The following is a 22861-nucleotide window of genomic DNA, read 5'->3' as shown; positions in this document are numbered from 1 at the left end:
TGTATGAAAAAAACGAAAAGCTATGGGCTATCCGCACTCAGTAGTTTAGTGGATAATGCACTGGGGTTCGAAGCAAAAGGTATTGGGTTCCACTTTCAGAGTGAACCTTAGTGAAAATAGATTTATCTGATGAGCCCCATATGGGACAGAATATGCATTCTGCATTTTATAGAAAATCTTAAACCATCTGTTCTATCAGACAAAATGAACATATCTGGATAACCTGTATAGAATTCAAAAATGTGAAAAATATTAATCAGAAATCAATTCTGAATTTATTAACAGGATAATTTAAACATTTACTAATAGCATTAGGCAACAAGTTTGAAACATATCCTACCTAATTCAGTTTAACCGTTCGAATATCTGGGTTACCTGTTCCTACCATCAAGATATTTCAATAAGTTATCTGTTTTCATGCTTGTTTTAACACATCATTGTGCCTATTGGTCGTATAACTTATTCAAAAGCGTTTGTGAAAATTTTATGACATTTCGCTGTACAAGTTACAAAAGAACCCAATCAGAGACATCGCGGTTGCTGACAATATGCATCGGAAACAATGTACATTATTCAAATGTCGATTCCCGAACTGTCACGCGGACCCCAACCAAGTAGTCTGCATCTCCCAACATGGCTCAGACTAGAAGTTAGTGACTTCAAGCATTGATGCCACAAAGGATCGATCAAGAAATAAGAAAAGGAAACTTCTTGAAATAATTTACGCTGAAAATTCTATACTGTACCCAAAATATAATATTGAGTAGAGCCAATACTAATAGTAATAATAGTATCGTTAAACCACTTATACACAAAAATAGTATGGCTTAAATACAGCGAATACAATAAACTTGAGTGAATTGATGAATGAAATCACCACCATTAAACTTTTCTAAACAAATAAACAAAAAAAAACACAATGAATAACAACTTACACTAGATCTGCTTCACCAGCTTCATAGGTGATTGTACTCAATGATTGATTTAAACCATAGACCATCAATGTATGCAATGCCATGCTGTAAAAATTTAAGGAAAAAACGAATATATGTATAAAGAGAGATGGAAAAATGGGATATACAAACATATAAATTATTTTAATAAAAAGTAAAGAATTTCATAGTTAATACCATGGAACCAGGAATTTTATTTTCCTGATAGGAGACTACTGATGCGTCAACACTTTCCGGTTTTCAAATGCGCTACAGGGAAAATCAAATAAACATGTATCTCAACTCACGCTTTTCGAGAGGTCTTCTTGAACATATGGGCTACCTGTTCCTGTTATCTAGATATTTCAACGAGTTATCTGTTTATTGTTTGTTTTAACACATTATTACGTTTATTAATGGCGAAACTTAATCAGCTGCGCTTATAAAATGTTTATGACCTTTCGCTGTACAAGTTACAAAGAAATACAATCAGACACATCGTTGTGGCTGGCAACGTGCATTAAAAAAATGAACATTATTAAGATGTTGAGTCATGAATTGCTTACATCTAACTGGTGATCACTAATTGACAAGGTGAAGTATAATCAATTCCTACTAAGTTTAAAAACGTATCGTAATTGTGGTGTAATCACAACTTAAGAAACCTGGTTAAATGATTTACAAGACGATTTCTCAGTATCACTACTACAGAATTTCAATATTTATCTTCGGGACCAACCAACCAACATGTGAATTCAGTTATATTTCAATGTTTCTCATCAGCTCTTTATAACCTCTAATTAAAATAGTATTCATCATTCAAAATAAATGTATATACTTTACATATCAAAATATCGGAAAAGTTCCCGTCTATCAACATTAATGAAAAGAGGGCAATAAGTGTGTAAACATCACCTTCATTTATGTATACCAGTTTACATGAACGTGCCAAAGCAAATATTTTGAACGGACAGAATGAACGGTAAGTGTCTGCATCTCTGAGGACATTCTACGTAAGCTTCGACTCAGAGGACAACACGTTTTCATGAGTGCGATTGCACCCTATCTGGTTTACAGCCTGCATGGTGTTCATATCTCAAATTCCTTCAAGATTACCAATCAACAAGAAACTTCAAATTTACTATGTTTCGCTGAAGCTATTGCTGGAATCAAAATTTAGGCCAAATTTGTGCATCTAAAAAGATCCAGTTATCAATCTCCCTTTGACATGGTGAACTATAATTGGTAAGACTATAATTCATGGAACACTCTTGAGCAGATTATTTAACATCTATTATAATTCTACCATACTTATTGCTGTCTTCCCATTTATCTCCACTGATGAGAACGCTTCCGATAATATGACATGTAAATTATGTACATTGACTTTTTGGAATGATGAGTGGTATTTTGTTTAGAGGTTGTAATCAGCTGATGAGAAACCTCGAAATAGAAATGAACTCATGTATTATACGACTACACGTCAGTTTTCCCTACTTTAGTCGAACATAGAATTCACTGAAAAAGAAGACAGATCAACGAAATTAACCTTTAGCAAACAAAATTGTGTAGATCAGACATTCTTTTATGTAAAAAGAAAATGACGTTCTACGTGATTGAGTGAAATTTGTTGATTGCATATTGGCTGGATAGTGAGTATTTGTAGACGTGAATTAGAATGAACTTTCAAATTTGGCTGGTACGTACGCTTTGATGAATTACTTAATGTCACATGTGAAGTACTTAACCTATGAGATAGATAGACTGAAATTCCGGTAAGTTCCTAATAGAAAATAGAGAGAATGAATAGAATTTACTGTTAATTCAACAGCACTTAATTGAAAATTCTTATTGGATTCCCAGTATTTCAAGTCAAAATGAGGTGTGGCTTCGAAACAAATCATCTGATGTATGTTCAAAAGAATAACCTACAGATTATGATAAATTATCATTTCACAAAAAAAAATAGTAAATATACTGTACTGAAAATAATCTGATAAGTAGATAGTATTCTTTGCATACTGATGGCAACCGTGGAGCGATTTATAACCAGGGGGCAAAAGAAACCTGGTTATTCTTACTAAAGAACCCCCCAACGATGCATACGCACGATCATACAATAAGTCCAACTTAGGACCCTCGATTCCCGCCGTGAGATCAGTCAATCACGAAAATAACTCAACAATTAGACCAATCTGCACAAAAATTTCTGAACCAATCCGAGTGCTGAAATTAATTGAGAATAAACGTTGGATTTTGATTCTATGTCAACCAACATTCATGTAACTAAAGAAAGAAGATAAATTCGAATCTTCATCGACTGAGATGGTTGGGCTACGCTATACATATTCCTAAACATTGATTGATTACCACGACGCGCAATGCAGACTAGTGTTGGAAACGGTTGGAGGAAAGTTAGGGGCGGCCAAACAAACTACTTTATACCTTTCTTTGTACGAACTAATTATTTCTCCCTGTATCATATTCGTATATGCAATAATTTTTTTCATACATTACTACGATTGAAGTAACTGCTTCTATGAATTTAGTGTTCATCTTGTGAAGTATGGAAAGTTAGACCGCTCCATACATATATGTACCTGGTCCTATGTTGTAGCTGACTGATTGACTGATATCAATCATAAAACAGACTGTAATAAACACTATATTGGACAAAGTGGACGTTCTCTTCACTTAGGCATGTAAGAATAAAAATAATTAGTAAAACGACACGATATATCCTATCAATGATATCAACTCATGAATTTAACTGGGAAATTATCGAAATTCTAGAGAGAGGAAACAAACGGAAAATTTCTATAAAAAATATACTCATGGAGGTTAAAACAATCAGTGACAACCAGTAGACACATCGAATTAAATTCGATCTATGAAACTAACTGGAAGTAGTGAATGAACAACATGATGAGAGATCAACTGAACTAGGTAGTCAGTATGAATACAAGAACAATACAAAACAATAAAATCTACCAAGACAATCGCTTACAAATAATGCCACCAAAATCAAACTGATCTAACGCTTTTGGAATAATTGAAAAGCTTAATTCTACATGAATAATGCTCTGATAATGACAGTGATGTTGTTCAGAAGGAAAATGAAAGTTCAATAGCCAAATCATCATCCCTCACGCTACAAATCTTCTTAACTATATACATGTATATATAATAAAAAATTATTTTCGTGTTACATGACTTACGTTTCTTTTGTTTTAGACACAATATCCGACCAAAGATGGATCATTACAGAAGCTGTGAAAAGAAAATAAATAAATAAACACATTATCAGTATGAGGTTGTTGAAACTACCGAATTTCATTAAAACCACGAACCAATGGTCAATGTTAAACCACGCATATAAAAACCGGAAGCACTAAATCGCCATTTCATCTTAGTATGGAACTCCTCAGCAGCGGGCACCCAAGACCCTGCCTGTGAGAAACGAACCCGCTTTGAGAGGTTTCCGGAATCCTACTGCGAAGTCATGACCGGTGGAGCTAAACTCTATCGGTTGTGAGACAGTTATCCACCAAAGATATCAGAAAATGATAGCGCAATATCGTCGATCGACTAAAATTAGACATTAACATCATCAGCTTCCAGCTCAATGGTCAAGAATTTAAGCGGCCACGCACGATCATGAGGGCCCTGGGTTCGATTCCCGTGTGCGGATGTCTGTCGCTAACGTGTCTCATATTAGAACGGAGAGGCCTTCCATTGTTTCTAGGTTTTTAATGGTGGTCTAACTTAGATCAGTTCATGACTCAATGAAGGGCACAATAATAAATCATTATTGGTAAAGACAAATAGTAGGACTGTAATAACAAGCGGAGTTCTAGCAACAGCATATAATCTAATACATCAATAAATCACGGCTAATCATATTATTTTGTCCAATCTTAAGTGATGATTTAACTCCACGGATGAAGTGTGACGATATAATGATGATAATGACACGCTTAGATTAAATAGATCAAAAGTCTCGATGAAGAATTATATTTCAAAACCACTGGAAAATATGACTGAAGGTTAAATATAAACGTGGGCTGTGCAGTATTTCACTGTATATGCACATACGGTGGAAATAAAGACAGATAATATTACCCAGGGTATATAGTATAACATGGGAGAAAAAGTGAATCAGTTGACGAGGCTCAAAATATCTGTTAACCCGTATATAGTCAGATGATATGTTGTATTGATGTGAAATACAACAGTTTATACTGATAAACATTCGCGTTGGACCTTGACTGGTTACAGCATTATGGAACCCAATCCTCGGTCTGTTAGGATACTCGAGTTCGCTTCACACTAAGCATCACAATCAGAGACATAACCACTAAGAAAGGGTATTCATGTCAGAATAACAAACCACATATAAAGAAAGAATTTCATGAATATTGCATACACTTGGTAACTGACACTGGAAACTAATGAGTGAACAATAAAACTATATAGATGATGTTATCAAAGCACAACAACATACATGCAAACGATGATACACCAAAACTGAGATTCAAACGAAATAATCTGATTTTTGATAAGATCATATTTCCCCTAACCGATTCACATGTCAAGGATGAAATGATTTTCAACTTGACATTAATTAAGTGAAACTTTTAAACAGACTTTGAGACAGTTGACGGAGGATTCGCAAATGAAGAATTAAACGTATAGTTTGCACATTTTACCAAAGAACTCCGTAATTTTATGTCGAAATACAATCGGTTCTCCCCCACTTGTGTTATTGTTCACAACATTTAGTGTCGCTGCCAACCAAGAGGCAGGGAGTGGGAGTTTTGAGGACGCCGTCGCGAGGGCCGGGAGAGGAAGCACTGTTTAAGGTCGTCTGATGATGTCGAATAAAGTGTTTTGGCAGGGTGGCGTTGGCTGTAGCGGTTCTTGTCCCTCACAAACTTCATCGTTTCTTAGTCCCGGTTGCTATTAAAATTACATTCCGTCTACATTTCTGTTCTCTTTACTTCGATCTCAATCTTCTGCTGAAATGCATTCTACTTCAGATTGACGTTACATACTACTTATACCTGTCAACATAAGTAGCATACACCACACTATTACTGTCAGTGATCAAATAATAACGATATTGTCAGGCTGTCAAACAGTTTCTCAGTAGGAAATATTTCGAATATGTAACGCCATATGATAGCTGTATTTAATAGCTCTGATACCAATAGTTTCAAGATGAATTTGTTTGGGGGTTAAACGTAATCGAATCTCCATCAGAAATTCAACAAAGATTATAATGAAAAGTATTTTTAGCTTAAATCAGTAACGATATTTTAAAGAAAAGGTTGCGTATTTTTACTCAATAAAATGTTTTTAGTTGTCTTATTTTGTATAACATCATCAGTATATAATATGTGAAAGGAAAGGCAATAGAAGCTTCATCATTAAAACTATCTCTCGAAAGTGTTTGAGAATTCTTCACATTTTTCAGAAATGTAATAAAGACTGAAAACCAGTCGTCTAATCAACGTTTAATGGAAACTTCCTATAAAGTGATTATATATAACATCCTGACTAGATAAATACCAATTTCTTTAAATAATTTTCGCATCGTTTTAGAAGCTTCCAGAATATCCAGATCAAAGCCTATAAACTAATGAATATCCATTCTTTTTATACTTAAACTAACCTTGGAAATGAAGCTTATTTTCATAACTTCGACTTTTATTTACCTTTAGAGATTTAAGTGTAGATTTCTAAGGGACTAGAAAGCGGTTAAAATTCAGTGTCAAGTAATCAGGTATCCAACATAATTATATCGGAATCTAACAACATAAACCCATTACGTAAAAAAAAGTGAAATTTTAGTAATATCCATTTTAAAGAGTTTGAATTAACAAGATGATGAAAAATACTGTTTTCTGTGTACATAATTCTTATCAAACTAATACAAAAATTACCTTTAGGACATTTGAAACGAGTACTTTGTTGAAACCATAAATGACCATATTTTAGACGTGATTCTGCACCAGGTTCCAAGTTTAAATCCACAGGTTGCTGAATATATATATAAACAGTTAACATACAGAAAGAAGAAAAATGCCAATATTATGCAATACTATCTAAAGGGACAATTGAGAACCAATTCATATTTTAATTATAACACCATAATCACGTTAACCTTCTTTCTTAATCTAATATATACAGATGTGTGATTTTGATATTTTTCCTAATAGGATGGTTTTTCAGTGGATAAGGCATTCTATTTTTAGTCACTAAATCCAGGGTTCGAACCCCGCTCTAGTTCGGGCAACCGTATATTAACACTAGCCATTACACTTGGAATGTAGTTTGCAGCCTAGTATATGAATCTATACCTGGTAACTGAGCAACTAAAGAATTTTCCCAATGAAAGGGTGTCCATTTTTATACGGTGTAATTTTTGTTGCAGATGGTGCAATGTATTCTATGGATGATATTGCGTTTGTCTTCCTTCGTTGTTAGGTCATTGGACAAAGTGGATCTCCGGTCCATCCACTAATACACGAAAAAAGTCTAACAAAAGAAAACCATATGAATTGATACTACTTATATAAATGCATGCTACAGATTCGAATTTTATTATGAAAATGGGAAAACTCCGAACTTAGGAAATTCAAAGAATGTCAGCGAATTTCGAGAAGCACTCCATTTCGACCAGTCTACAATCAATAGGTATAATGAAATAGACCCTATTTACCAATCAATCACGTAGTCAAACGTCAACAAAACAATTTGCTCAACAAAGATACGAGAACAAATAAAGCCGGGAAACCTCCACAAACAGCCATTCATTCACAAAGTCATCAGAACAGATCAGTTTAATGATTGCGAATTAACTAAACAGTTGACCTTTACATAAAGTAGGCGTTGATGACGAGATTATTGTCCAGAACCAGCTTCATAACTTAACCTACTCAACTCACAGTACGTAAAACAAGAAAACAACAACTTGGCACTACGTATATTCTGATAGTTTTCTCAACAAAAGAAAAACAGGCGGAAACACATAAAATATTTTCTTCAAAATGACCTCGATTTTACTCATTCCATATTTAAACAAACTATACATATTCCTTAGGTTTGATTATTTGTTATATATATATGGATAGATGACAAGTATAATGTTCATCGATAGATGATGAGCAATGGTATACAATGTGACATATGACTGTTAACCGACCACGGGATCGAATTCTTTAATGTATGTCTCCTCTTTCGTCCAAACACTCCCCAGACTAATTGATGCTAAAAGATAATACAATTGGTTGGAAGAATGTTTACGATCCATGTGTCAAATGTGACATACGTCAGTGCGAGATACTAAACACGTAAATGAGAAACGATATGATGTTAGGTGTTTGGAAGTAGTCGGTAGGATACCCTGAACAATGGTTATGTTCGAGTTGGTACTCATAGGGGAAATTGTGTCTATAATCTTTAGGGAATTGATGCTATCTTAATCTATCTCTCTGAGATGAATTCGAAATCAAGTTACTCACCCAGTGGTTTCAAAGACTAGAACATGACCCCTGCACTAGTTGAGCAGCATTTTTGAACGATAGAATTTGACCAGCACTAATGACTCACAGAAATTGAAAAACATTCATCAAAAACTCAACGAATTTGGCAGATACGGGGTGTTTCGCACGTCATTGTTAACAAGCCATAAAATGAAGTTAAAAGACGTCACTAAGAGGTCTAATTAATAATTTAATTTTTAATAATTTGAATTATCCCGTTGTTGGCATTTTAACTGAAATCTAATCAGTTTTAGTTGGCATATATATATTGTTTCGATATAAGCACTATGACAAAAGTTCACATAGAATTGATGGAACCAAGGACGTGTGTTTCATCCTATTTAGAACACATCAGCTGGACGTACCTGCATTCCAAAGTTGATGTTCACTCAGAGACTCGGACCCGTTGCACAAGCGAGCGGCCATTAGAGCTGAGTAGCTAAGTGGATAATGTGTTGGCGTTTGAAGTGCAATTACATATTATCATATACTGAAATCACAATTCAATATATGGAAGATAGAAAAGAAAGGAATTTTTCAAACAAAGACAACAAAAAACAAACACTAACCTTCATATCAGTTTTTGAATCCAATAAACTAAAATCCGTCGCTAAAGTGGAAGAAAATTAAATATAAACTCAAGGTATACTAAGGCAAACAATGAAATTTGTATCTTTTAAAGAAAACTTTTAACAAGAACTACACAGAATACAACAAAGAGATAAATATTAAAATATTCGATCATGTTATAAGTGACCCATAATTAAAATGTGATATCATCAGTTTATAAAATCATTCATTGACTGGCAATTTATATCATGTTTGTAGATTAAAACAACCACATAGTTTGGTGTTGTAATCTGGCGTGATTATCGTAACCAATGATTAGAAACAATATTGAATGATATGGCTTAGAATCGGTTGTATATATGGCAAATATATTCTGATTGATTGTCATCTTTTGAATGTTAAGCTTTGAAAATTATTTCGTACGTTTTATTCTTTCTTCTTGAATCATACTTTTTATGCTTAACGATTTCTAATACAATTGATACTATGTTACTACTTCTACTAGCCTGACATTTGTCTTGATAATTTTATATAGCTGTGTTGATTCAGTGTGACAACTTAAATCGATGTACACGGGGGGTGGAAGGGATGTGTGGAGATTGTAGTATTTTAACAGTTGGATTAACCAGTCAATCTAAGCTATACCACCATTGCAAATCTGGAAGCACTGGACGCCCGTGTCGTCCTAGTATGGAATTCCTCAGAAGTGCGCATCCACGATCTCGTACGCGAATGCTTGACCTCTAGACCACTAAACCGGTATCCGACGGTGTCAAGTTCTGCATCAACTGAATTAGTTAACGACTAATCAATAACAGACACTCACAGTCACACACAACTTTATGTAATCGAATCAAGAACATTGAGGCTATAAAGTGAACACTTCTAAAAAAATTCCCCAGAAAACAAAGACGACACACGCCTGTCCGATACTTAACAACTCGAAACAATATTTCTTTACGCGGTGTCCGGTTTATAATAAAAAAGCAACCGACAGAAATGTCACCTTCCCCGTTTGTAGCGAAAGTGATTGCATCCAAGTATCAACGGGCCTATCAACGACAGTGAATTATCACAGGTACATTCTCAGCTGATGAATACCAAATAGGATGAAATACACTTAGTGGATTCTGTTGCTAAACACATATACTAAAAATATATACAAGCACTATACTATTTTTTAGCAACCAAAAACGTACTCAAAAATTTATTTTCATATGGAAGATGTAATTTTTCGTCGTCTGGTTTTGAATGGATCCATCCGTTCATAATATGTTCGGGTATATCTATTTTTAAAAGAACAAATAGTATTCAATAGTATTAATGTAAAGAAATAATCAAAGTGAACATTATATATTTAATTATAGTGATGAAACTTCAATAATGCAATAAAAATTCTAATATATCTTGCTACCGATACGCCTAAACTATCTTCCTAGACGGTTCTTATAGCCCATAGACTACTTCGACACGACACGTCAACTGGAACAAACAAGAGAAGGCACAAATTGCGAGTAAAAAGCTTTATTTCAAGGTTGGATTTTGTACAGAAAAGATAAGGCCATTTAGAGTTATACATGATCTTTGACTTCTGAAACTACACTGCACATAGTAGTAGTACGAGTGAATATCCAACTAAAAAAGTGAAAGGTTATTCTGGAAGTTTTAGATGTTTTTCCGAAGCTTCTATTCGACACTGATACAGATATAAGGTTTAACAGCGTTCTAGATACTTTGATGACAGATTTCTGGGACTTCCTCAACGACTCCCAATTGAATAAGCGTTCGAAGGGAAATATGTTTACAAAATATACATCTAAACAGGGATTAGCTGTCATTTATCTTAATCTGTAAATGTTTACAACAAATTCTAACTTTACGATAATGGCTTTTATCAGCTAATGTATTACAACCTAGAGGTACTTGGGATCAGTGAAACACATTGGATGAAAGTTGGACAACAACGACTAACTTCAGGGGAGCTTCTGTTATACTCCGGCCATAAAGAAGAAAATGCTGTCCAAACAAGCACAAAATGCACTTATAGGATAGGAATCTTATGGAACAAGGATCATCAAAGTCTCCTTCAAAACAAATAAAGAGGGCATTTCAATGAGCGTCATTCAATGCTATGCCCCTACCAACGACTACAATGAAGACGCTAAAGATCAATTCTACAATAGGCTGCAGTCAAATATCGAGAAGCGCTTAACAAATGACCTGACTATTCTGATAAACGATTTAAATGCCAAGGTTGGAATGAACAACACCGGATATGAAGACATCATGGGACGACATGAACTAGGAGAAAGGAACGAAAACGGGGCGGACAATATCACAAAAGTTCAATACGACCTTTCTTCGGGATACTAACAAACTCAACAAATTCAAGATAGCCTTCAGCGATAATTTCCAGACCTTTCATGATCTACTCAAAAGAAAAGGAACTACTGTGGAGAGCAACTGGAAGGGGATCAAAGAAGCAACCACTTCAACATGTCATGAGGTTCTGGGCCACAAGAAGCACCATCACAAGGAATGGATCACTGTTGATACACTGGATAAGATTCAAGAAAGATGGAACAAGAAGGCTGCAATCAATACCAGTCGAACAAGAGCAGAAAAAACCAAGGCACAAGCTGAATACACAGAAGTAAACAAACAAGTGAAGAGGAGCATCAGAACCGACAAACGTAAATATGTGGAAGATTTAGCAATGACGTCGGAAAAGGCTGCAAGAGAAGGAAACATGAAACAACTGTATGACATAACAAAGAAACTCTCTGGAAATCGCCGCAAACCAGAACGACTAGTGAAAAGCAATGAAGGCAAGGTAATCAACAACATTGAAGAACAACGAAACAGGTGGAAAGTACACTTCAAAGAACTCTTGAATCGACCAGCCCCACTGAACCCACTCAACATCGAGGCAGCACCCACAGACCTCCCAATCGATATTGGCCCACCAACAATTGAAGAAATCAGCATGGCCGTCAGACAAATCGAGAGTGGCAAAGCAGCAGGACCAGATAACATTCCAGAAGAGGCACTGAAAGCAGACGTAGCAGTAACTGCAAGGATACTCCACATTCTCTTCAATAAGATTTGGGATGAGGAACAGGTACCAACATATTGGAAAGAAGGACTTCTGATCAAAATACCGAAGAAAGGCGATCTCAAAAACTGTGATAACTACAGAGGCATCACTCTTCTCTCAATACCAGCAAAAGTCTTCAGCAGGATATTGTTAGACAGAATGAAGGACTCCGTTGACGCCCAACTTCGAGACCAACAGGCAGGATTCCGTAAGGATAGATCGTGTACAGACCAAATCGCAACTCTACGGATCATTGTGGAACAATCAATTGGATGGAATTCATCACTCTACATCAACTTCATTGACAACGAATAAGCATTCGGTAGCGCGGACAGAACAAAACTATGAAAGCTTCTTCGACACTACGGCGTGCCTCAGAAGATAGTCAATATCATAGAGAACTCATATGATGGATTACACTGCAAAATCGTGCATGGAGGACAGTTGACAAAGTCGTTCGAAGTGAAGACCGGTGTTCGGCAAGGTTGCTTACTCTCACCCTGTCTCTTTCTCCTGGTGATCGACTGGATCATGAAGACGTCAACATCTGAAGGGAGGCACGAGATACAGTGGACATCTAGGATTCAGCTGCACGATATAGACTTCGCAGATGAACTGGCATTTCTATCGCAAACGGAACAACAAATGCAGGAGAAGACGACCAGTGTAGCAGCAGCCTCGGCAGCAATAGGTCTCAATATACACAAAGGGAAAAGCAGGATTCTCCGATACAACACAGAATACCCAATCCAATCACAATTGACGGAGAAGATTTGGAAGATGCAAAAACCTTTACATATCTGGGCAGCATCATTGATGAACACGGTGGGTCTGATGTAGATGTGAAGGCGCGGATCGACAAAGCAAGAGCAGCATATTTACAACCGAAGAACATCTGGAACTCAAAACAACTGTCATCCAACACCAAGGTCAGGATTTTCAATACAAATGTCAAGAAAGTTCTACTGTATCAGGCAGAAACCTGGAGAACTACGAAAGCCATCATCCAGAAAATACAGGTGTTTATTAACAGTTGTCTACGCAAAATACTTCGGATCCGTTGGCCGGACACTATTAGCAACAACCTACTGTGGGACAGAACAAATCAGATCCCAGTGGAGGAAGAAATCACGAAGAAGCGCTGGAAGTGGACAGGACACACATTGAGGAAAGCACCGAACTGCGTCACAAGACAAGCCCTCACATGGAATCCTGAAGGTCAAAGGAAAAGAGGAAGACCAAAGAACACATTACGCCGAGAAATGGAGATGGACATGAGAAAAATGAACGAGAATGGGATGGAACTAGAAAAGAAGGCCCAGGACAGAGTGGGTTGGAGAATGCTGGTCGGTGGCCTATGTTCCATTAGGAGTAACAGGCGTAAGTAAGTAAAATCTTAACCAAGCAAGAAGTTTACCCCCAACAACATGGATCAGAAAAACCGGTCAATTAATTTGCGGACTGATACCACGTTTTGTTTTGAACTCAGTTATTTTGTGGTCTATTCCCAAGTCGAACGACATCATACATGAAAGTACACAATCGAGTGTGGCAGTTACTGACCGAAAACAACGAAAGATGGTCACGTAATATCGTGGATTGATTGAAGTTAGATATTAACACGGTTAGACGCCGGTCAGCTCAATAGTCCATAGATTAGGCGTTCGCGTGCGAAAACGAAGATCCTAGGTTCTGTTCCTGCGCGCAAAGGCGTGGATGCGTACTTCAGAAGAGTTCCATGCTAGGACAAAGCGGTCGTCCGTTGCTTCTAGGTTTTCTATAATGGTCTAACATGGATCAGTTCGTGATTTCAATGAAAATCAACAATCACTACAACCTTATACTTACAAATAAGTGGTGGTTGGACATAAGTAATACATATTCCAGTTACCTCAAAGAATGAAGTATCCACAATCTTACACAAAACGATCAACCACCACTTACTAGTACTCTATATCTACATCTCAACATTGCTGACTTGCCGGTTCCAACATACAAGAGCAATATACTTTAAAAACATCTATAATTAAATATTAGTAACCTACAACTGTCCCGTACTTCTAAACATCAAGTTTAATGTCACCATTAACCTAACGCGATAAAAATAGACAGCAAAAGGAATTATCGTCATCATCATCATCATCACAATCATCAGTATCAACAAAGAACAACGATCATGTAAAGATATACTAATTAACATACCTTCTTTTTGATAAGCTACATTAAACCATGGTTCATGTTCTAATCTTGACTCATCATCTTTCACTGAAGATGCAAAAGTTGATGACAGAAAGAATATAGCTGCACGATTTGGTGTCATCAATTTCAATAGGTCAATGTACAACTGAAATTATACAATTAATAAAGATAATAACCATTCAGAGTGGATACATAATAAAAATAAAACGATGTCACAGGCAGACAGTAAGTCTTAACATAGAACCTGGTATGTATGTACATCAGCCTTAGGTAGCCCCTGACTAGTAGTATGGCTAGCGTCGTTAAATCGAAAATCATAGTACGAAGTGCAATGTATAAATCTGTACTTGGTGAATAAGATACTTTTACATATAACAAAGATTCTGTTACATGATTCGACAACCTGAAATAATAACACTCAAAAGACAAACAACATGAGATTTCACATTCATTCTTAATAATTCCTAATTCGATCCCTCCTCCAACAATTACGGAAATACAAAAGAAATGCAAGAAGTTAATAACAGCTCCAACAAATGATGAAAATGTGGAATATACACCATATACGCGAAACTTGTGAGAGGTTAGAGGTGTGTAGATACTCCTTGTCTGTCAACACATTACAAAAGTATATTTTCTCCTGAGGAATATGAAAAAGATACGTAGTATCGATGATGTTTCCAATCTATAAGAGTAACCACGGAGTCAAAGGAATAATTATTTGATGATGATTATGCACAACCTTCAAGAGAAAGATTTTTCGTCCCACATAATCCATATTTCTCAAAATTAATTTTCCTCAACAGAGATTCACGGTAAAAGATAAAATGTGCCCTTTAGAAAACCGACTAATAATAACCCCAAGTCCCAGTTGAAATAATAGAAAATATCATTTGAGATGTAAGTAAGCTGTGGAAGATATATCACGAAATCCTATACAATCAACAGTATGATTTCTCTCAGAAAACTTATTTTCACTACTACTGCATTTTAACCAACTAGTCGAGCATAGTAGGAGATCTCAAAGATCCATTGTTTCTAGCAGTACGATTCTAGTGAATCGTATCACAATAGGTAAGCCCGACCACCATTGAACATATTAAGTCAATCAACAATAGTCAAGTCTAATGCATAGCAATACTAATCATAGTAATACGACTTACTTTTATATTTGGCTTTTTTAATAGCCTATAACCAGAATAAACATGTTCACATTTAACAAGATGTAACATATTGGCTAGATTAACCACTGTATCTTCAGCTTCTTCCGGTTCTGTATATAGAAAATTAGCTGTTTTAACCATTTGATATTCTGGTAGATATGTAGCGAACGTATGTTTATGACAGTGATTTGTATGAACGCGTTCACCATTATTATTATTATTACCTTCTAAACCACCATTCATTAAAGATATCGATGTAGAATTTAACGCTGAGTACAGTAGAATTTTTATATAATCAAATAATACTCCACAAACCTACATATAAACAAATTGGTAAAGACAACAATAACGCAAATAACAGACGGGATAAAAATTATAAGTTGTATTTCATTATAGATTGATCAGAGCTTAGGTAGTGTTTAAAAACACTCGGTAACACTGAACAGCTGTTTTATCGTAGCATCTTTTATTCTAGAAATGGAATAAGTAAAAATGTTGGTTAGTACATCCTACATGTTTAGAGTAGACGCAATTATCGTGACCAGTATAGTTGGAGATGCTCAGTGACATGACTTAGAATCAGTAGTCGTAATCCAGGTGCATTCAATTTCGATCTTCTTCTAGATCTTCCATTTTCATTTGTGTTTACATATACTTTTCCGTTCTCTCTTCTCAAAATATATTCTCAATATTCAACATTTCTCATTAAAATTGTTACTATATCATTTCTTTAATGTGGTATGGTAACTTGGGCTGACTTACAATTATCCAAGAATTTTACGTTTATTACGATCAAGTGATCGACTGACTTTTTCGTAATCAGGAAATTAATTTGTAATCACCTTTTGTACAGCTCCTAAATGCCCTGGTACGGCCGAAAGTGGGGAGAGTCCGCCCACCCTCTCGAAATGCTCTCACATGACCACGCGTATATAGCCTCACTCACTACCGTCCCGTGTCGGGGGTGTTGTTTATGAAATTCAGAGGACGAAAAGCGAACGCCCGGCACTTTAACCGGGTTGGTGAACATGGAGAGTTCACCTAGGGGAGTTTGAAAACTCTGATTACAAACCAATGGTCCACATGGGCTCCAGTATCCTGAGAGAACAAATAGCGTATGAACCAATCGTTGGTCACCGGCTACCATGGGACTGCATCTCCTCACGATGCTCCACTGCCTTGCGGATCAGACCTCCAGGTCGAAGGCCCAAGGTGTGGCCCCCTAAGAAAACCACATGCTTCGGTTTGGGCACCCGGGCAGTATCACAGCCCTCGCACATATCAAATGAAATCTGTGTGGCGCATATGTATTTGGTGCCTCCTTGTACCAATATCTATGTCTTAAAATAAATAAATAAACCTTTTGTACAGCAATAATAATAATAATAAACGGTATATTCCGATGAAAAATACATTAAGTATGAAAAATCTACCCAAAATAATAACATTGAATTGGAAAAGAATACACAAGAATTCTGAAATAATGACTTACTTGGAAAATATGATCACGACCATAATCAGTAAGTTGAATATTAACCATAAAAATTGTACATAAACTAGAATTATCAAAATCTGATGTACAAGTAACGCCCGTGCTAAGTGAAACGGCAAGATTTCTATAAAAAAAACGACAGGTCACGAAGAAGGAATAATAAACACATCGAACTTCATATAGAATATTATAGAATATGATTAATATTCGAAATCAGAACGCGTGTTTCGTCCTAATCCGGATATATCGGCTGGATGTACCCAGAGTTGATATTCACCTCGGGATTCGGACTTAGCCACAACAGATACATCTAACTTAGGAGCTCCAAATAGAATGAAGAGCAGGTTCAAGGCTCAACATCTAGTCACATTGCATCTATAATATACTAACTTGTATTATAATGGTTATATCGAGACACTTCGGACAAGATACACATATACTAACTAGAATTGGTCAAATGCCAATCATATTATCAACAATGGGATGATTCAAATCATTAAAAATGAAATTAACATTAAAATTTATGGTGAAAACAGTGATATTACATTCTAGTAAAAATATATACAGAATATTATAATAGGAGTTTTGTGAAGATTATTAAATTTCCATATTTTACAGCACGAACTGATTTTGGTTAGACGACTATTGAAAACAAATAAACACGGGACAGATGTTCCGTCTACGCACGATTCTGTCACAGATCGAATCTAGGATATTCGAACTTGGCATTGGGGTCTTAATACTTAGACCACCTAGTTGGCATATAATGACTGATATCTCAATTCAATGGAATAGTAGTACTGTTCAACCATCTTCTAGTACTACTGGCAATAGCCTCATATCCGACGTGGATGAACTCCATTGGTCACAGTTTTACACTAGAACTCCGAGAATTACTTCTCGACATTAGTCGCTAACTAGCATATGATTATCATAACTAGAGTTTTTGGAGGTCTTTGTATTACAAATTTCATATCACGAACTGAACTTAATTAGATAATCGTTGAAAGCTAAGAAAGACTACACAGATAAAGTCTTCCATAATCAGACGAAACAGCTGTCCAATGTCTCCTAGTTTTTAATGGTTGTTTAATTAAATTTAGTTCATGGTGCCAATTATGAAATAGTGAATAATAAAAAAATAATAAATAAATTTTTAATCAATTCCATCACGTTCGTCAATATGAGTAATCCGAAGGGGTAAATAGTTATTATTTATCAATCACTCTAACGCTTACTCCTTTATCATACGCCTTCGAACTGTGTTTCACCTACTTTGGGTGTCAGCGGCTAGGCAGCTCACAGACACGTTTAGCTTAAGACTGAGTATATAATTCATCCGTTCGATAACTACGCAAACTAAGCTACTGTTTTTGGAGTTATAACTGTCGATTACTTATTTTTATGAACAGTCTTTTGTATTTTCAACACATTGATTCACTGTAAGAAAGTTTCTAGTGTGCTTAATTTTAGAAAAGTATCTAGAAATATGTGATCCAAACCCATATCAACGTTACTAAAAACTGACTAAAAGTGTACAATAGATGCAGCACCGCTCAAACTTCTAGCTTTTTTGAAAGGATCGTCACTGATGATAAATCACATCTTTACAAGTGCAACATCGATTCAGGCTTTTTAGAACTTTCACAGACTCCTTTTAAACAATAGAAACGGTGATGGAACAACTACATTGTCATTTGTGAAGATAATAATCTATGTGCACTCGATTTATACAACAACACTTTTACGATCTCAGTTTATTTACTGACTGGACATACTACGTAAGTCTGTATATCCTAGATGAGATAGACAGATTAGCTATTAGTATTTACCGAACGCTCATATAGTGTAAGTAAAGTTATGACTCAGTGGTTAAGACGTTTTAATTCCAGTCAATAAGACGTGGGTTCGAAGCCCGTCTCACTCCAGTTAGAGTAACCAAACTGTATCACTAGCTGTCGAATTCAGCATGTGAACGGGAATTCTATATTGTACCAAAATATAATATTGAATAAAGCCATTAATAATAAATAAAAAAATTCAAGTACACGAGTCTGTATCTCGTAGTGGGCTAAGAACAACAATATTAATTAAGATTTAAGAGTTATCAGGTACCGAGTCTTTTTTAATGCTTGTCTCCCTCTCTTTCTTTCTAAACTAACCATAAATACTTATGATGATGAATCTATCCAATGTTGATATTCAATTCAATCAAACAGCAAAAACTGAAATTTTGATGAAAATACATATATAAAACTCCAAAATGACCGGATTTTTATATTCACCTCCATAAATAAAGTCAATATTTTTATGACACTTTGTTGGCTTTCACAGATTACTCTTAAACTCAATTATTGAATCATGCATTACAACAATTGATAGGATTTGAGTAATTAATATCTCAATCGATTTAGTGAAGTTAGCCGGGTTAATTGAACGGTGAGCTTTGAGGCAATCAATTAGAATGAACAAATTCTTTTCTTTGTATTTAAAAAAAGGGTGGGTTGAGAAATGGTCACAGAAAAACTGAAAACATTTTACATGCATAAGTTCATATGCGTTGAACAAGTTAATGGTGGTTTGAACTTCATAATTCAGTAGATAACACTGAAGTTTGGAGAAAAAAAAAGACCGAACTGGAGTTTCAATATGAACTACAACATCCAGCTAGGAAGATCGGAATAACAATAAACGACGGTTTTGATTTCTACTACAAGTTATAGTTCAAATATAATAAATCTTGTAACTACAAAACTATAGATCAATGTAATCCTGAAAAGGATCCATATGTATGTAACAGAGACTGATTGAAATTATAGTTCTTAATATCAACAATGGAACAACTCACACACTTACATGCAGACTCGAATACTCTTTAATTTACACAACGAGGTAGTAACTTTCTCCAATAATCATAAAAGCTGAATTCTGTAATATGAACCACGGTATAAAAACTCAGAGTATTGCTTTAAAATACTACTGAGTGGAAATTCATTTGGTATTGTTTGGCTTATATCTTCCATATGCCAATAACAGACTGATCTATTGCAGTCTTAAACCTCACTGGGAAGATACAAGCCAAACAATATCAATTGAATTTAAATTCACCCTATTGCACAAGCAAGTGGCTATCAGGACTCAGTAGCCGAGCGGATAACGCGATGGCGTTTGAAGCGAATGGTACTGGGTTCGAGTCCCAGGATGAACATCAACTCTGAGATGCAGGTACATCCAGCTGACGAGTCCCAAATGGAACGAAACGCGCGTCCTCGATTCCAATGCTAGCCACTATCCACCATTTCTTACAAAGAAAATACTACTATGCGTTTGTATGTGTATGCACTGTTCAAAATAAATCACAATACCGCAGTTAAACAGCTGTTTCCACTGTACTCCTATTTTCAGCTATATAAACATTGTTTACAAACACTTCACAATATATACAACACACCATTAATTACTGAAAACCATCCCTATTACTTTATTCTTTTCTATTCCATTAATAAATTTCTATGAAACGATTCGATTGTTTAATGAAAACATACATCTTCAATAGTGTTCTTTTTTGTTAGTGTATTTTGGTATTTATCATTTTTGATAAGATCTACTGAAAAGAATGCATGATACAATCAATACATACAAGACATGTTATTATTATCCATGTAAACAAAACAGAAAATCGTTATATATACACACTCGCACGCACACAAACACACACATGTAACCCTCCAACACTAAGATCATTCAATGATACTTCTTGGAACTAATCAAATTGTTGAGTATTATTAAGGTATTTGTAATGTCACCACCTTTTTGACATGGTTCATGTATGAGTTTTAGAATATTCATAACAATTTATAAGACTAATGTTATGTAATAAAACTACAAATATGTAAGAGTCTAAGTGATAATTAAGTCGATAATGATAAGTTTAACATATACATATATTTATATAGGTAGATAGATATCATGCTGATTAATGATTATAGAAATGATAACTGAGATTGACAGAAACACAACAATTTTATGTATCCCTTGTTTTGTATTAAATGAAAATTGCTGATATGAAATTTTATTAGTGAAAAAAAAAATGATTCTCTGTATGGTAGAATAGTTAGACAAGTGTAACCAAATTACTGTTGTGATCAATATACTCATAAAATGAACCAGTGACTTAATGGCTAAGGTATTCAACTTTTAGTCGATAAGCCGAAGGTTTGAACCCTCGCTCCATCTAGTTTTGTCAGGGAAACCAAGTAGTGTATTACTAGCCTTCAAATTCAGAGTGTAACTCGAAGCCAAGAACACGAATCTGTGGACCTGATGGGTTGAAAAATAAAGAGCAAACATTTAGCAAGTACACAGTTGTGCAAACGGCTTTGAACAATACTGCATTCCCACACTCCTATGTTACGGTTATAATGGTATTATGTTGTTACCAAATTGAAGTGTAAGCGGAATAATGTTCACACCTATAACCTACAGATACATGGTTGGAAAACTCACAAAGAAACACGATTTTGAATTATTTAGTATGTATATATAAATAGGTTATACTATCGGAGAAAAATGTAAAAAACAATTACTGGATAATTTGATGACTAATTTTGGGGTTAAGGATAAATCAATTGTAATCATTGTAGAGCCTGAATGAAATGTATATTAATCTAAGTGTTCATATCATAATACAATGATAAATCACAAACAGATTGAAACAATTATTATAGCAATGATAACAAGACTAGAGACAATATAGAAAATGAGCAAAGATGGTTGGTGTCTGGCGGTGGAATCCGTCACATTTGGGACTCGTCACCTAGATGCACCTGCATCCCAGAATTGGTGCTAACTCTGGGAATCGAATCCAGATAGGACAGGACGACCGTCCTGGGTTCCACTGCTAACCGCCATCCACTTATGCTTATAATACTTGTGACTTAGAGCAACATCAGGGCAATCCGCACAGGATGCACATATGCCAATAAGCGACTGATCAATTTCAGTCCTAAACATCAATCAGACGGTTCAAACAAACAATACAAAAACGAATATAGAGAATATTAATTCGAGAAGAGGGAAGTATTAAAAAACAACCGGAACTCAAGATTTACAGTAAGAAGAAGAATGGATACATCTGTGTACTATTACCATTGATTTTAAGCCAAGTAATCCAAATTCAACGACTGATAGTGTGATTATCAAACAGTTCACAGCCAAGTAGTCTGCATCTATGAAACATTTTACAGATCATCAGTTCATAATGCATGGAATGATAATTACACACAATACTTACTCTTTTTTAAGTAAGGCCAATACACTTCCTCTACCTTCATGACCAATAAGAGAAGATAATACTTCCATTGGAGATGATCTGAAGTGAAGCGGGAAAAATACATGATGTAATACAAAATAATAGCACTTCAATGTTTATGCGATGTATTTTATTTTGAATATATAGTTAAACTATAAATGTTATCAATGAGAAAACAGCAAATCTGTTAAATTGTTGAGTTGAAATACCTAGACTAAGAATAAACACATGTTTGAAGAACAAGTTAGAAAATTTCCCAACTGTTAACTGACAACGGATCACATGTGTGACGTTGTGAGTGAATAACTCAATTATATCGCCTAGGTATGACTAGCACAGATAAGAGTTTAATTACCTTCTCTAAATGCTTACACCTAAAACCCCGTGTTTTGTATTAAGGTTTGATTCACTGCTCACATGAAACTGAAGTGCTTTTTTTTAAAAAAAGTAAGGAGGTCAAATTTCCGTGGTGGATATAGAAGTCCCATATCCAGGACAGTTGATAAATATTAGTTCCAAGCCAATGTCGCACAGAGGTTCCAGGGTCTTA

At 35.4% G+C, this 22861-nt stretch overlaps 1 protein-coding gene across 1 annotated transcript in view; it reads right to left on the bottom strand.

Annotated features, from left to right (window-relative positions):
• The window catches only part of NRD1 (Nrd1 complex RNA-binding subunit), a 63762-nt gene that overhangs the window by 20425 nt on the left and 20476 nt on the right, over positions 1–22861 (bottom strand). The window contains exons 10-18 of the mRNA XM_051219522.1: positions 22294–22371; positions 17001–17124; positions 15509–15823; positions 14349–14490; positions 10249–10335; positions 9049–9089; positions 6878–6974; positions 4151–4202; positions 936–1019 (exon numbers count right to left, since the gene is read on the bottom strand). Of these exons, the coding sequence (XP_051064760.1) occupies positions 936–1019; positions 4151–4202; positions 6878–6974; positions 9049–9089; positions 10249–10335; positions 14349–14490; positions 15509–15823; positions 17001–17124; positions 22294–22371 (1020 nt within the window). The remainder of the gene's footprint in view (positions 1–935; positions 1020–4150; positions 4203–6877; positions 6975–9048; positions 9090–10248; positions 10336–14348; positions 14491–15508; positions 15824–17000; positions 17125–22293; positions 22372–22861) is intronic.

This window comes from Schistosoma haematobium, chromosome 5 (assembly GCF_000699445.3).
Source record: "Schistosoma haematobium chromosome 5, whole genome shotgun sequence".
In the NCBI taxonomy this organism is placed as follows: Eukaryota; Metazoa; Platyhelminthes; class Trematoda; order Strigeidida; family Schistosomatidae; genus Schistosoma; species Schistosoma haematobium.
Note: the sequence above shows the minus strand (reverse complement) of the source record. Positions and strands in the feature narration are given on the sequence as shown.